The sequence below is a fragment of the Oratosquilla oratoria genome, chromosome 20 (genome assembly GCF_046742065.1).
Source record: "Oratosquilla oratoria isolate Oo_2021 chromosome 20, ASM4674206v1, whole genome shotgun sequence".
In the NCBI taxonomy this organism is placed as follows: domain Eukaryota; kingdom Metazoa; phylum Arthropoda; class Malacostraca; order Stomatopoda; family Squillidae; genus Oratosquilla; species Oratosquilla oratoria.
The window spans coordinates 28,148,133-28,165,876 of record NC_134796.1 but is presented as its reverse complement, the minus strand read 5'-3'; the positions used below and the strand labels follow the sequence as shown (position 1 = coordinate 28,165,876).

Here is a 17,744-nt window from a genome sequence, read left to right as displayed (position 1 = left end):
CATCGTAAGTCGACGTTTACCTGTATTGCATGTTGAGAAAAAGGATTTTGGTACTCCCCAAGGCAGACGTAGCTCCTCTTGGGGATCGGTGCCATCTGCGTAGAGCCGGTGGCCAGGGCTGGTTGCCGCCCTTTGGCCCCCAACTCTTGGGGTTGGGGGGTGGTCCCACGACGTAAACGCTGCGGCTCCAGGACCATTGTAGGGAGTTGCTAAATGTGAATGAGGATAGGGAGGGATAGATAGTTGCAGTGGGAAGCTCAAAGAAAATGACGGTGATGAATGAGGAGAGATAAAGGAAAAATAAGGAAAGATGAAGTGAAATAAGTTATTAACCCCTTCGATACGATGACGCCTACGTAAGCATCATGAGGAGCAAGTGGGTACACGAGGATGCCGATGTCGGTGTCTTGATTATATATATTGTAGTTGTACCTGCGTGACCCCCATACTCTGTAAACTGGCTTCATCATATTTTCTATGGGTTATCAGAATTCACGGATGAAAGAGAATGAGCAATACAGCGGTAACTTTATTTTTTATAATGCGAGTATTATGACGCAACATCGCACGTCTGGCAGCTAATGCTGCCCACGAGATTTTGGCCCGTATTGAAGGGGTTAAAATGTTGAGAGCAGGTAAGGCACATGGGTTAGATGGGTGTCATGAGGAGTATCTAAAAAAGGGAAGTACAGTGATGATGGACTGGCTGGTGTGGTTGTTTATTGATTGTCTAAGAGAGGGTAGAGTGCCAGAGGACTGAAGGAGTGCCTGTATAGTTCTGCTTTACAAGGAAAAAGGGGACAAGTGTGAATGTAGTAGTTTCAGAAGGATCAGTTTGTTGAGGATATTTGGGAAGGCTTATGGGAGGATTTTGATCGAGAGGATTAGGAGAGGAATAGAGGGAGTAAATGGTGAAGAATAATGTGGGTTTAGGATAGGTATGAGTTGTGTGGATCAGGTTTTTGTAGTAAGGCAGGTATGTAAGAAATCTTTAGGAAAAGGTAAGGATGTTTCTTGGGCCTCTATGTATTTGGAAAAGGCTTTTAACAGGGTAGACAGGAAGGCACTGTGGGAGATACTGCAGATATATGGGATAGGAGGAAAGCTGTTAAGAGCAGTCGAGTTTTTATGAGAATAGTCTGGCCTGTGTTGAAATTAGAAATAGAGAAAGTGGTTTGATACTTTGAATTTAGGACTTCACCAGGGATGTTATTTCACCTTGGCTATTCAATTTATACATGGGATGGTGTGAGAGGTAAATGCAAGGGTAATGGGCTGGGGATTGGAGATGGTTAAAGAAAATGGGAGATAAGTCAGTTGTTGTTTGCTGATGACACTGCACCTATAGCAGGATCAGAGGAGGGATTAAGGAAATTAGTGATGAAGTTTGGGAAGGTGTGTGAAAGAAGAAAGTTGAAGATAAATGTGGGTAAAAGTAATGTGATGAAATGTACAAGGGGAGAGGATGGTAGCAAAGTGGAAATGAATATTAAGGGAGAGAGACCAGAGGAAGTGGATAGCTGTAGATACTTGGGTGCAAATGTGGCAGGAAAGAGAGGAGTGGAGGTGGAGGTAGAATATTGATTGAGAGAAGGAAGTAAATCCCTTAGGTGATTAAAAAATTGAACAAGAATAGACATTTGGGAATGGATGCTAAGAAGAAATTGTATGAAGGGGTGATTGTGCTGACAGCACTGTATGTGGCAGAAACATGGAACATAAAAGAGGAAGAGTTTATTTGTGTTTGAGATGGAATGCCTGAAAAATGTGATAGGGATTACTAGTCTGGATAGAGTGAGAAACAAGGAGATGAGTAGGAGAGCAGGGGTGAAAAGGGAGTTGGTTGTTGTTGTTGTTGTTGTTGTTGTTGATATTTTGATACAGCCTGAAGGTATTTTTCTCTATCTTCTCTTTTTCTGCATGAGGGGATAGAGAGGGGGATCGCCAATTAAATGAAGTGGCCTTACTGTGGATGTGCTGTGTCCTGCTGTATTGCCTCTGACCCAGGGCAATGGGCAAGATGCAGGGATGACCCGTCATCCAGGAAGAGCCAAGAAAAAAGGGAGGGAGGGATGGTGAATGGGAGTGAAATATGTGGGGATGATATGGGTGTGAGTGGATTTATACATTTGACTTTGGCTACCTCCCTTGTAAGGGAAAAAAAGCCCTTGGTATATGCTTCGGGTGACATTACAAAAGCTCTTCTTTGGGTGAACTATGGGCAACTCTAGTGGCTGTGGCTTGATTTGCAGGAGGGGATAAGGGCACATTGACTTCGAGAGACATCTGAGGCAGTGGATTTATTGCTTGTTGATATGTTCTTCATTCTTGTAAAAAAAAGTGCAACATGAGTTGTTTTATCTCTTGCTGTCCTTTTTAGCTTTATCATAATTTTAAGAGGTCATTAGTTTGTTATTGAATTGAGAAAAGTATATCCCAAATTTTTTCCTCATAACCTACACTAGTCCAATGATTGAAACTCATGCTATTGTAATTTTAATGTGTAGTACTTTTGATATATTTCCATTTATTAAAGAATTTGTATTTTTTTAATTTTAGGGTTGATTGTAGGAGCTATCCTGCGATATACGGGAGATAACACATCAATCAATATTATGCAAGTTATCCAGGACCCTGATGATCATTACAAAGAATCGGTACTTCCAGACACACTGTGGTTGAAATTCAACAAAAGTAAGGCAGTCAGTTAATGTGTAGTAGGATGTATGGTGTAATGTTCTGATTAAAAATCCTATCTGATATCTCCCCTGGCTTCATGCATGATTTAATGTTAACATTTTCTGAAATAATTTCTTCCATACTGTTTTAATTTTTCAGTAATGATTCATGTTTATTGATCATTACTCTAGTTGTTTTTAATTTTGTATTACTTATGTCCCCATATGGGGTATTGACTGTGTAAATTTTATGTTGTCAATATTTTAGGGACTTTAGTGAAAAACCCATTTAAAGTTGTGCAGCACTCATTTGTGATTGGTGACCCCATTTAAACCCTTCCGTATGATGACACCTATGTAGGCGATATGAGGCCCGAGTGGCTATATGAGGATGTCTGTATCAGCATCTTGATTATATTTTGTATTTGTAACTGAGTGACCCCTATATTCTGTGGCCTGGCTTGATCATATTTTCTGGACAAAAGGTAGGGAGGTGCCTAGAGTGAACTCTTTAAATGAAAAGGAAAAGGAGAAGGAGTACAAGAAGAAGCTGAAGGAGTGGGAGGGAGTGAAGGATAGAGTAGAGCTAGGAGGAATGGGGATGATTCAAGGAGGGAGTCACAAAGTGTGCAAGGATGGTGTGTGGAACAAGAAGGACAGGAGGAAATGGAAGGAAGGGTAGTGAATGGTGGGATGAGGAAACAAAGGAGGTTGTAGAAGAGAAGAAGCGAGCTTTCACAGATTGGTTACGAAATAGGACGAGGGAGTCATATGAGAGGTACAAAGAAAAGAAAAGAGAAGTAAAGCAAAAGGTGAAGGTTGCAAAGAGGAGAGCAGATGTGAAATGGGGTAAGAGTATGACAGAAAATTTTGAAAGTAATAAAGAGATGTTTTGGAAAGAAATTAAGAGAGGAAAAGGAGGCGAATCAAGTAGAGAAGAAAAGGTAAAAGGTGCAGATGGAGAGATGATAATGGAAGAGAAGGCAGTAAGGGGAAGATGGGCAGAATATTTTAGGGAGTTGCTAAATGTGAAGGAGGATAGGGAGGGAAAGATAGTTGCAGTGGGAAATGCTAAGAAAATGAGAGTGATGAGTGAGGAAAAAGGAGGAGAAATAAGGAAAGATGAAGTGAAGGCAGTTGTTAAGATGATGAAAGCAGGTAAGGCACCTGGTCTGGATGGATGCCATGCAGAATGTCTAAAAAAAGGAGGTACAGTGATGGTGGACTGGCTGGTGAGGTTATTTAATGTTTGCTGGAGAGAGGGTAGAGTGCCGGAGGACTGGAGGAGTGCCTGTGTAGTTCCTCTTTACAAGGGAAAAGGGGACAAGTGTAAATGTAGTAGTTTCAGAGGGATTAGCTTGTTAAGTGTAGTTGGGAAGGCTTATGGGAGGATCTTGATTGAGAGGATTAGGAGAGGAAGAGAGGGAGTAATTGGTGAGGAACAGTGTGGATTTAGGACGGGTAGAGGTTGTGTAGATCAGATCTTTCTGGTAAGACAAATATGTGAGAAAGTTATAGGAAAGGGGAAGGATGTTTTTTGGGCTTTTATGGATCTGGAAAAGGCTTACGATAGGGTAGACAGAAAGGCACTGTGGGAGGTTATGCAGATATACAGGATAGAAGGAAAGCTTCTGGGAGCTGTCAGGAGTTTTTATGAGAGTAGGATTGGAAATGGAGTGAGGGAGTGGTTCGAGGTAAAGGTGGGACTTCGTCAAGGATGCGTTATGTCGCCCTGGCTGTTCAGATTATACATGGATGAGGTAGTGCGAGAGGTAAATGCAAGGGTAGTGGGTCAGGGATTGGAGATGGTTAAGGAAAATGGAGAAAAGTGGGAGGTGAGCCAGCTGTTGTTTGCTGACGACACTGCGCTTGTGGCAGGATCGGAGGAGGGATTGAGGAAGTTGGTGGCAGAGTTTGGGAGAGTATGTGATAGAAGAAAGCTAAAGATAAATGTGGGTAAAAGTAAGGTGATGAGATGTACAAGGGGTGAAAGTGGCAGTAGACTGGAAGTGAGCATTAAGGGAGAGCGACTGGAGGAAATGGATAGTTTTAGAAACTTGGGTGCAAATGTGGCAGGAAAGGGTGGAGTGGGGGTGGAGGTAGAATGTAGATTGAGAGAAGTGAGTAAATGCCTTGGTGGATTAAAAAGTGTAATGAGGAATAGACATTTGGGAATGGATGCTAAGAGGAGACTGTATGAAGGAGTGATTGTGCCAACAGCACTGTATGGGGCAGAAACATGGAACATAAGAGAAGAAGAGAGAAGGAGTTTGAATGTGTTTGAGATGATGTGTGTGAGAAGTATGATGGGGGTTACTATGATGGATAGAGTGAGAAATGAGGAAGTGAGGAGGAGAACGGGTGGAAAAGGAGTTGGGAGATAGGGTTGATGAAAGAATATTAGGATGGTTTGGACACATGGAAAGAATGAGTGAAGAAAGACTAGTAAAAGAGGCATTGAAGGCAGATGTGGAGGAACATGAAGGGGCATCCTAGGATGAGATGGATGGATGGGGTGAAGGGGGCTTTGGGGAAGAGGGTAATGTCTGTTGAGGAAGGATGGGAGAGGATGGAAGACGGGTGAATGGAGAATGGTTGTATATGGATGATGTTGTGATTGCATGAGGTGGAATGGGTGGGGGGATAGGGGTGAGGTAGTGTGTGTGACCAAAATTTGATGCAGCCCGAAGGGATTTCTCCCCGTCCTCTCCTTTTATGCAATGGGGGGACGGAGAGGGGCGGTCGCCAATTTAATGAAGCGGCCTTGCTGTGGATGTGCTGTGTCTTGCGACACTGCTTCTGACCCAGGGCAGTGGACAAGGTGCAGGGATGACCCGTCATCCAGGAGGTGCTAAGATAAGAGGGAGGGTGGAGGGGTGTGGAGTGTATTCAGGGATGGAATGGGTGGAAATGATTTTATGCCTTTCCCTTTTTGGCTACCTCCCTTGTAATGGGGAAAAAGCCTTGGTATATGTATGTAGGTATCTTTCCTTCTCTGAGTGAGCTATTTATTATGATGTGTATTTTGTCCGTTAGTTCTTCTTTGCATTCCTTTAGAATCCAATTTGCAATACCATCCGGGCCATGTGATTTTCTGACGTCCAGTTTTGATAGGTGTTCAGATATTTCTTTTTGTGATGTTGTAAATTCACTCATGTGGGGAGATTGCTTGTTATTATCTTCGTCCCAATTTTGTATTTTCTCTCTGGTGAAGACAGATTTAAAGTGGTTGTTCATGACTTTGGCCATCTCTAATTCTTCTGTGTATTCTATATTTCCTTGGCATAGTTTCACCATTTCCTGTTTGGTTTTAAGTTTACCATTCACATACCGATAGAATAGCTTGGGTTGATCTTTGCATTTATCTATGATATCCTTCTCATGGTTCCTTTTTTCCTCTCTTCTCACATTAACATACTCATTTCTATAGTTTATATAAATTTGCCATTTGCTTTGTTTTTTGTCTTTTCTCCACCTTTTCCAAGCTTTGTCCCTTCTGTCTTTTGCCTCAATGCATCTTTTGTTGAACCAACATTTAATGTACTCTCTCGCTTTTGTCATGGTACATGCCTGTTTATCCCTTCATTGTAATTATCCATCAATATATTCCATTTCTCTTCCACTGTTGTCTCTTCCATATAGAATTTTTCCCAGTTTGCATTCTGGAAGAATATCTTTAGTTTTGCAAAGTCTGTTTTGTTGTACATCAATCTTCCTTTCCTATGCTTTTCGTTCCTCTCCATGTCTATTTCTTCCTTTAGTACAGTTTCGATGAGTATATGGTCACTCTTTCCAATTGGTGTCTTGTAATGGATTTTGTCCACTATTTCAGGTTCTGTTGTAAATATTAAATCTAGTTTCGATGGCTCTTCATTGTTTCTGTACCTTGTGTTTTCACTGACCCATTGGGTCATTGTGTACTCCATGGTCATGTCTAGCAGTACATTGCCCCACAAGTCATCTCCTCGCACTGTCATGTTATCCCAACAAATTTCTTTGCAATTGAAGTCCCCCATGATTACCAGATTACCTTTACCCATTAGTATCTTGTTTAGTGATTTTCTTGTATCTTCTGGCATTTTTGTATGTTCGTTCTCTTTCCAAGCATTCGTTTTTGGGGGCACATAGGTCACCACAAACTTTCTACTTTTCATATTCTTGCCTTCGACTTTTATCATGATCAGTTCAACATTACCTTTGCCCTCTGCAATTTTTGTCACATTTAGGTCTTTTTTGGCCAAGAACATGATTCCCCCTCCCTGTTTCTTGTCCCTGTTTTTTATCCAGTAATTGTATAGACCTTGTCCAATAACGATGGATGGTATTTCACCTCTTAGTTTAGTCTCTACAATTCCCATTATGTCTGGTTTTTCTTCTAACAGGTAATCATTGAGTTCGTTCAGACCTGAAATTAATCCGTCAATGTTAGTATAGGCCACTTTTAATTTTCTTCCTTCTCCATTATTTTTTCTGTCCTTGGTTTTTTCGTTTTGATGTGCCATTGTCTCAATCTCATGTCGATTACTCTCCAATGGAATTCTTTGCTTTCTGTCTCCGTTCTCATCAAGTTTTTTTTCTTTACTTCTTTTCTTAGTGACTTTTCTTTTTCTAATTCCTCAGTATTCATATCTCTTTTTATCCATATCTTATTGTACTTTTCACTCTTTGCCAAGTTGCCTACTTTTTCAAATATGTCTTCTACTACCATCTGTGACCTTAATTTTATCTTTAGAGGTGGATTTCTATCCTTAGAATAGCGACCGATTCTATATGTCTCTTCCAGGTCTATGGTTGCATCTCTTGCCCCCCCCCCCCTGAATTTAATTTAGGATTTCTACTGCTGTCTCTTTTTCTTCTTTTTCTCCCATGTACCTTGCCAATCCCTGTTTTTCTTTTAGTCCATATACCACAATACATTTTTTTCTATCTACTGTATCCCTGACCCAGTTAGCTTTTTCGTTAATCACTTGGATAATTGTGTGTGTGTGTGTGTGATTCACCATGGTCTTGGATCATGTGTTGGACTCTTGATTGACAGCGATTACCCTCCCAGAAGAGCTCAGAGCTCATATATGAGGCATCCGGAGGTAAAGGGGCGACATTGCCAATACCTGATTTTGAGTAAGACATGTTCAAAGTTGAACTATTGATACTGGATATTTCTCTTGACTTATTATATCCATGTTTATATGTATTTTACTTGTCTTGCCTTGCCATATATGAAAAAACGAAAAAACAATAATGTGTTAGAAAAGAAAATCATAACACACCAAAATTTGCATACTCCAGTATGCAAAACAGTTATGAAAATAGGAAAACCCAATTTTTTTTTTACATTTTTAAAAACTTCTTTGTTAACCATAAATATACTGAACCATTTCATTGTAAACCTAAAAGCAATTTTTTTTATGAGTTTTTATAGATTGGCAATTTTAACATACCACACATTTACAGTATTTTTCCCTCGGTTCCCAATGCAAAAGGTTCATAGATTATAATTATTGTCAGATAATTACTACAAACACTTAATCCTCATTTGTGCAGAGTAAGTGCCAGTGGAAGCATTGGGGGGGGGGGGTAATCATAATCGATGATTTCGTTATCCGGGTTGTCCTCTTGCTCACCCGTGGTGGCGACGTCATCTTCCAACAAGGACTCTTGTCCTCAATGAAGGTCATCGGAGAAATCTTTAAATGATGGGTGAAGATGTGATGGATCTAAGTCACTATACTTAGATCCATCACATCTTTAAACTTCTCTTTAGTCAGCTTGATTGGCTTCTTATACAGTTGCTGAAGAGGTACAGCAGGTAGGAAAAACTTTTGAGCATCATACTCGCTCTGCTTCCCCTTTTGCAGCTTCACAAAGGTGGGCTCACAAGTCCCATAACCATTCATGATTTTGAAGCCTGCCTTGTTGTCAGAGTTGACAACAAACATCTTGGCATCTTTGAAGCCAGACCCTTGCACCCTGGCTTTAGTTTCATGCGCCTGTTGTGCACCGAAGTAAAAAAAAAATTCTTGTGTCATCTTGACAATCGTGAACGGGTTGGTTTTCCTTGCATCAGCCATTAATTGCATGTAATGATCATCACTGTACACATCAGTTTTTTTAACCTGCTCTATATTGCCAAAGTCCCTATCACAAGGCAGGTATGAATGACCTGGTGTCATAAAAAAAATGCTCCACTGATGTAAAATGCCCACTGTGAATAAGCCGCATGTACAACAAAATCACATTAAGGTTTTTGTTCTGTCCACTGCAGTTGTCACTAATAATTGCTAACTTAGTGACAGTGTCGGGCACAAAATTATTAATGAAATAAAAAAGGCAACTCGCCACCTCACACGAGCCATGCTTAGCTACTGTCTCATTCCAGCAGAACATGTACCCTTTGTTGGCTTTAACCTCTTCCATACGGTGCCACATACGTAGGCGGCATGAGGAGCAAGTGGATATGCGAGGCTGCCATATCGGCGTCTTGATTATATTTATTGTAGTTGCCCCTGCGTAATGACATACTCTCTAAACTGTCTTGATCACATTTTCTATGGTTATCAAAATTCACGGGTGAAAGAGAGAACGATCGATATAAGCGGTGACTATATTTTATGACGCGAGTATTATTACGACACATCGTACGTCTGGCAGATAATGCTACCCGCGAGATTTTGGCCTGGAGTGAAGAGGTTAACATTGTGGATACCAGAATTATATGTCCATAATTTGTGTTTATAAAACTGCAGGCCACTTGGGTGTGGGCAGTGCCTGTTGCAGGTCCATTGTAATAACCATCAACTCACTATTCATATATTTTTTTTAAATTCTTTATAATCATGTGACCTGCATTAGTAGTTGCCTTGTGCACCATTGATTCATGATCGATGTCCTCAATTCTAGCAGCATCATTGTCTTTATCCAACTGTCTTTTTTCCATGGCAAGTTTGTCACACAGATTACATGTATCTGACTTTGGGGTTCAAAACTTATGTTAAATTCATTATTAGATACCTGTTCATAGTAATCCTTGGAGACAGCATCATTTTCACGGTTTTCCTGTTTCATTAATTCCAGGTAACTTTTGTACAAAGAGTCAAGATTAACACCCGTGGGGAGATACGGTCGATGTGGGCTTTTGGCTCTTGAGTAATGACTACTAACCGTCTGCAAACTGTTTATGTGGTTTTGGACACTCTGCTTCCTGTCTTCGCTTATCTTATTTGGAGGAGTATGCCTACCATGCATGTCTGGTGCCAGCACACCAGTTGGTGTAACTTTCTTCATGGCATTACGGACACGTTTGTCTGTAATGTCATGAATGCTTAAGAAAGCCTTATGGCACACTTTAATATCAACATGGCCTACCTTCACTGTATACAGAAAATTACGTGTCTGCCGACTGGGTCTATCCTTCACACGACTTCGTTTCTCTTCCACCTCAGTAATACGACCAACAATGTATGCATTCTGTCCATAATGGCCCTTTAAACCCCAGTAACTCTTAAAAATTTCCTTCACATTTTCCTCGCCAACACGAGCATAGCACTTATCCTGACATTGGCAGGGAAGGCCAAACATGTGTTGCCTGACCACCTGTTGCCTTCTATGACTAACATACGCCTGTCCACTGTTCCTTTTCAGTTTGGCATCTGCCTGTATCACTTCTTTTTCTCTTCCTTGTAATCTTAGGAACCTCGTACTCCACTTCACTATCACTAGATGCCATTTTCACAATGTAAAACCACCAAAATAATGGCAAAAAAAGTTAAGAAAACATTTTGTTTCTCCATGTGGGTGCCGGCCATTTAATACTACCGTGCTCGTGCGCTACGCAGGCTATGGTTGGTTGAGCACGAAACTATAAACACGGCTGGATGAAAGGGAGCTGCTCATTGGCTTGCGCACCATGGCCATGTTCGCCCTTTACTTCCCAGAGGGAAAACCTGATACCAAGAAATACACATGGAAATCTATGGAGTGCCAACCTTCTGTTCAGTGGTTTTAAGGGTCTATATTGCTTGGCCAGTATATGGAAATCATAGAAAATGGATTTCTCGATAATTTTCTAGGGCTACCTCCAAATTGTTGATTTGATGATGTTGACCCTTTACCACCGGACGCCTCATATGACTGATATATGGGTAATGCTGTGACCTTACGCACACACACAACTCCCCGCCCACGAGAGTAGGAGTAACAACATGCGGCGCAGCGATACTGAAATTATTTCAGCCCTGGGCAGGATTCGAACCCGAACCACTGTAGTGGCAGCCGCAATTTCTATCACCGTGCCATCGAGACGTGTATTTACTTATTTGTATTTTAGGGGAAGAGAGCTATGCTCGAGGTGACCCACTTTTGCATCTTTCCGCATCCAGTTTGTTCTTAAAGTCATGTACAGGTAAACGTCGACTTACGATGGCATTAGGTTTCGATAGAGCCATCGTAAGACGATCTCATCGTAAGTCGATCCCCACTCTGTTCCGTGGTCACTGTACCTAGCCTACCTGTATATTAACCACCAGAGATACTGAATATAGCCTATTAAACATGTACAGTAGTTTATTTAATTATTTTTATCCTTTTTACCATATTCAAACACTATAATATGTATTTTCAGTACGGAACTTAAATCTCGCGGGCAGCAGCCAATGCCAGCCGTACGACATGACGTAATAATACTCGCATCATAAAATATAGTCACCGCTTATATCGATCGTTCTCTCTTTCACCCGCGAATTTTGAAAACCACAGAGAATGAATCATTTGAGAGAATGTAAAAACACAGGGGCGACTACAATAAATATAATCAAGACGCCGATATGGCAGCGTCGCGAATCCACTTGCTCCTCATGACGCCTACGTGTGCGGCACCGTATGGAAGGGGTTAAATTATCATATCGTCGTCGTCGTCGTCGTCATCGTAAAGTCGAACAATCGTAAGTCGCGGCCATCGTAAGTCGACGTTTACCTGTATAGTTTTAACGCTCACTGTGTGTATTTACCTAGTTGTACCTAGTTGCATTATACAGGAAGGGAGCTATGCTTGTGGTGACCTGTCTTTGTATCTTTCAGCATCAAGTTGTTTCTTAAAATCTTGAATAGTGTTTGCACACACAGTTTCTTTGTCTAATTTGTTCCAGGTATCTATCACTCTGTGTGGGAAGGTTTTTTTTTTCAGATCTCTTCTGTAATTATCTCTTTTGTTTCTTTTCGTGTCCTCTTGTTTTAACATTGTCACATTTCAATAAATCATTCTTGTGTATTTACCTAGTTGTATTTTATGGGAAGGGGAGCTATGCTCGTGGTGTCCTGTCTTCATATCTCGTTTTATCTAGACTGTTTTTAAATTCATGTATCGTTTTTGCACACCACATTTTCATCTAACTTGTTCCAAACGTCTATTACCCTGTGGGAAAAGCTGTTCTTTTTTAGGTCTACAACTGTCTTTCTTGATTTTCTTTCCATGTCCTCTTGTATCTCTACTATCCCATTTTATTAGATCCTCTCTATAAATAGTTTCTATGCCTTTCATGATTCTATAAATAATTATTAAGTCTCTCTTTTCTTTGCTCAAATGTCTGTAGCTCAAGTTTTGCTAGTCTCTTCATATGATAGTTCTGAGACTGTTAGTGCCAATTTCGTAATTGCTCTTTGTATTCTTTCAAGTTTTGTTATACATTTTTTTTGTACTTGGTGACCACGTTATCGCTGCATACTTCAATCTTGGTCTTATCAAAGTGACTAGTATTTTCTTCATCATTTCTTCATCCAGGTATGTAAATGCCACTTTGATTGTTCTTAATAAGTTATAAGTTTCTCCAAAAATTTTGTTTATATGTTTCTCAGGTGACATATTATTCATAATTATGACTCCCAGGTCCTTCTCATTTTCTACTTTTTTAATTTCTTCCTCTCCCAATTTATATGATCCCATTATTCTTTTTTTGCTTCTTCAAAATTCCATTATACTGCACCTCTTAATATTGAATTCCATCTCCCACTTCCTACTCCATTCCCATACTTTATTGAGATCACTCTGCAGTGACTCACAATCTTCTAGTTTTCACTTTTTTCCACAATTTTGCATCATCTGCAAAGAAGCTCATATAACTCAATTCCTTTATCCATATCATTAATATATATAGCAAACATTATTGGGGCCAGAACTGTTCCTTGTGGAACTCCACTAATCACTTCATCCCAATTAGTGTTTGTCTCTTATCACCACTCTCATTTTTCTTTCATGCAAGAAGTTTTCTATCCACTTCAGCAGTTTGCCCTGTATTCCTCCTGCAGTTTCTAATTTCTTTAGCAACTTCTTATGTGGCACCTTAAAAGCTTTTTCAGATCTAGAAATGCACAATCAGCCCATCCATCTCTTTCTTGTATTACATCTATTAGCCTTGAATAGAAACACATCAATTTTGTGATGCATGATCGTCCTTGTCTAAATCCAAATTGCCTTTGATTTAGTACGTTGTTTTTTCCAAATGCCTTACCCATCTTATTTTGATAATTCTTTCACAAATTTTAGCTATTTTACTTGTAAGAGAGACTGGTCTATAGTAGGGTCTTCCTTGTTTCCCCCTTTATATATTTCTATAACTAGTGTATATTTTCTATTTTTCAGGTCTTTTGTATTTTTCCATTTTATCCAAGCTTTATCCCTTTTATCTTTTAACTCCCTACATCTTTTGTTTTATCAACACTTAACATATACTTTTTCCTGTGTTTGTCTTGGAACATACTTTTCCACTCCTTTATAAATTTTTGTCAAAATATTCCATTTCTCTTCTACTGTTGTTTCCTCATTGTGTATCCTTTCCCAGTCTGCTTTTTGAAAGAATTCTCTTATTTTATTAAAATTTGTTTTTCCATACATCAATCTTCCCTTTCTATATTGTTTTTTTTTTCATGTATTTTTCCTCATTTAGTTCCAGTTCAACCAATATGTGGTCACTTTTACTTCCATCTTCCATGATCTTATTTAGTGTTGTCCTTGTGCCTTCTAACATATTTTTGTGTTCTCTCTCTTCCCACAAAGCCGTTTAACCCCCTTACTCCATTGATGAACAATGGAGCACTCTAAGCTTATGTACGTAAACAACAAAGGCCAGCACAGTTATTTACCTGTTTCATTAACATATCATTAACTCGCATACTTTTGAAACAAACCATGAAGACATGTATATATTTTTAAAACTTTAAAAGTGTACTTCACAGTGATATACATATAAAATACTATAATGAATATGGGTAAGCACATTAAAAGTAAAAAAAAATTAGTTCAAATCTTAACAAAAAAAAAAATGGAACTTCTAATAAATCAGTGTGAACATTACACTTACAGTTATTATATGAAGAATTGATTGTGGAAATCTTCTGGAATCTATATTGTATTATAATGCTGAACTAGAAAGATTGTGGCGTAACCCACTGACACCTGTAAATGGCACTTGAGGAGGCCCATGCACCTGTCCCTACAACAGCTGCTGTACTCCCATCATCTTCACTATCATCACTTTGATTTTCACCATCAATTTCAGCAGTTTCTGTTGCCGAATCATCATCACTCACTTCTTCATGGTCATGGTTAATCTCATCATCACTCGTACCACAATCAATAATATATAATTATTATATCAGCTGAATAAGAAATGTCCAGTACGATCTCTGAGTCTGCCTCCTGTGCCATCATTACAGACTCCTACTTTTCACTTCACTTTTAGGCACAATTAGTACTGTCACTATTTTTTTCTGCTATATTATATAGCATGAAACATTTATTTATCTTTAGAAACATATATTTTATTGTATTTTTACTTTTAAACATTGAAAACATGGTAAAGTTGCTCTCAATATGACTATCAACACACTTACGAAGAAATTGCACTCCAAACTGGCTCTCTTCAAACAGCTATTCTAAAACAGCCACTGATTGGTTATTGTTTCAAGAGGGCAGAAATAATGAGCCAATGGTAGCTCTTGATGCATGAGCTATGGGCTTATGTAAACAAATGAATCGGACTCTAATGAACCGGGAAGTTTGAACTGCACCATGGTTGTGGAGTGACGGAGCATACAGGAAATGTCACGATCATGGCGTATAGAGTAAGGGGGTTAAGGAGGCACATAATTTACTACAAACTTCCTGCTCTTCCCATCCCTGTCTTCCACTTCCATCATAATCATCTCTACTCTATTCTTTCCATATGTGACATTCCTCACATTTATAACCTTCTTAGTCAGGAACATATCTCCACCTCCTTGTTTTGCCTCTCTGTTTCTAATCCAATAATTATATGCACCATGTCCTACACTGTTGGGTGGTAGTGGGCCTTTCAATTTTGTCTCTACAATTCCCATTATGTCAGGTTCTTTTTCCTTTAAGTAATCATTCAGTTTGTTCAGTCCTGTTATTAAGCCATCTATATTTGTGAAAGACACTTAATTTTCTGCTACTTCCATCATGTTTTCCGTTTCCCTTCTGTTTTTCTCTGCTATGAACCATTTCCTCACTTTAATATCCACTATCCAATAGAATTTCTCGTTCACTGTTCTTTTCTCATTTTTTCCCTTAGCTTCTAGTCTTTTTGTTTTCTCATCCTCTCTTTCCTCTTTATTAATTTCTCTTTATCCGTACCTGTTTATACTGATCACTTTTTGCTAGTTTCTCTTGGTCTTTTCTCCAACCCTGTACCTCTTTTGCTATGTACTTCTATTTCTTCATATAGGTTTTGGTTCTCCTTTAGTTCTTCCAATTTATCAACTCTTTGCATAATCCGTGTAAGTTGGCTGAACCTAACCTCCCAGTGTTCGTTCAGTTTCTCTAGTTTTTCCTCTAGACTTGCTAATCAGGGGAGGTTGGCATCCCCTCCCTCATTAAATCCATGGAAATTATTATGTCTACTTTCTTTTGTGTTCTTATCTATATTTCTAATTTTAGTGCATTTACTGATATTTTCGACTTCACCTGCGTCATCTGCAGCCCTTTTGTTGACATTCCTTCTGACGTCCGGGGGAGCCCGTTCGTCTCCTTCCTCATTTCCTTCCATTTTCCTCAGTAATCCCTCCTTTACTCATTTTTCTTCACCTTCCCACTACACCACGAGTTTTCCTCTTCCCTACTAATACAACAAAGGTACTCCCTCGTTGAGATCGACGAAATTTGAAGTTTTCTTGGAGTTCCAAACTTCGCTGTCACCTCGACCGTCGTGTGTGTGTGTGTTTACCTAGTTGTATCTTACGGGAAGGGGAGCTACGCTCGTAAATTCGTGTGTGTGCAAGCGCGCATGTGTGTAAGATCACAACATTACCTTTAGGTCAGGCAATGTATGGGCCGACCTCTCACCCGGGAGAGTAATAACTTTCGATCATAAGTCCAACGCGTGATCCAAGACTGGTGAATCACACACCTGGGATAGTGGGGTAGCAGCACTCAGTTCTTTTCTGGCTAGGATGGGTGGCTCCTGGTTCAGAGAGACGAATCAGCTGTACTGTTGGTTTTGAACCTTCGAGTCAGGCATGCCTGAGGCAAACAGCTACTGCCAGGGCCGACACCGCACGGTCCGTGGTTGTTCACCTAGTGCAGAGTTGGTGGTTGCTTATACTCTTCCATGACCTCTGGTCTTCATTGGGATCTGTTGTGGGAGGGTGAATATTTAGATTTTTTTATGGCCTCCATACATGGCACATAAGATAAAGGACTTGCAATCTACCCCTCAAGCCCAAATCGGGGTGTTGCAAATGAAGCTCAGGCGCGTCGGTCTAGGTCCGGTGTGAACCTCTGGTGCGCTCTCCAAGTGGATGCTTGGATCCGTGAATTGCATGCGGTGCTGTCTGCTGTTTGTAAGTTTGATGCCATTCCCTCTGGAAAAGGGTCTGTTCGTCCATGTGAAGGAGGCAGGCAGGGAGGGGAGTTCGCAGGACTGTAACAATAACTGCGTATTACATTGCTGAATGAGCTCGACAAAGTGCGCGTCTACCAGTTTCTGGCACAGATTCTCCATTTGCTGAAGTTTCATAAGTTTGAGCAGTGAGGCTCGTGCCTGATGAATTAACAGCTGATCGGATCATGGCGCTTCGTGTTCTTGTGGAAAGTTGACGTGGTTATCATTGTGGAGGCAGCGTATCTTTTTTTTTTTTTTTTTAGCGCTTCAGGAACGAAACGGTAGTGTGTCCTCGTCCCAATACTTATCTAACAGAGTCATCAGCCAATGTCATTGCGGAGCATCTAAGGCCACCAACCTAGTGATGCTGTGCTTTGTGCAAAATCATTGGAAGTCCTGGTTGCAGTTGTTGAGTCACTAGATAGGGAGGCAAAACTGCTAGGGGTCTTTAGTCACCTGGGCCAAGACGTCCAAGTGTTTGGGACTTACTAGATGACGCGATTCTTTCCATGTATAGAAAGGATGGACAACTTCGTATACCTTGGGAGTGTAGTTCTTAACAGTGGTGGGTCATGTCAGGAAGTTCTTTGAAATTGGATGTCCCATGGTGCTATGAGTTTGTTTAAGAATATATGGCGATGTCGATGTTCATGCAGGCGGACTAAGATCCAAATCTTCAAGTCGTTTGTGTTCCCTGTCTTTCTGTATGGATGTATAATATGGATAGACACTGAATGGTGACTTTAAGAGTCGTCTTGACATCTTAGTTACAAAGTGCCTTCAGAGAATCACTGGTTATTACTGGAATGACTGTGTATCAGATCAGCGACGGCTTCTTGAAACTCGGTCGGCTGTTATCAACATATTCGTGAACATCAATTTTGTCTCCATGGGCACGAGCCACGCTTCCCTGATGTTGGTCCCATTCACAGGGTTGTCCCCACAAGAGACGACCCTCGGTGGAAGAGATGAAGGGGATGGTCACAGAACTTATGTCAAGTCGACCGATCCTGCCAAGAGTGGTTTGGAATGGGGAGGCTTATCGTGGGGAACTTGCGCTGAGAAACCTTAGAAAATTACGTCAGCTTACGAGAGAAACTAAGCATACCCACGGCAACCATTTGCTTTGCCCAGTGGATGGTTGATGTTTATTCAATATCACAAGCTATATATA

The 17,744-nt window shown here is 40.4% G+C and overlaps 1 protein-coding gene across 2 annotated transcripts in view; it reads left to right on the top strand.

Annotated features, from left to right (window-relative positions):
• The window catches only part of Nhe3 (Na[+]/H[+] hydrogen exchanger 3), a 165,068-nt gene that overhangs the window by 27,680 nt on the left and 119,644 nt on the right, over window positions 1-17,744 (top strand). For both annotated transcript variants that reach the window (XM_076203772.1, XM_076203773.1), the window contains exon 2: window positions 2,560-2,694. In XM_076203772.1, coding sequence (XP_076059887.1) covers window positions 2,560-2,694 — 135 coding nt within the window. The remainder of the gene's footprint in view (window positions 1-2,559; window positions 2,695-17,744) is intronic.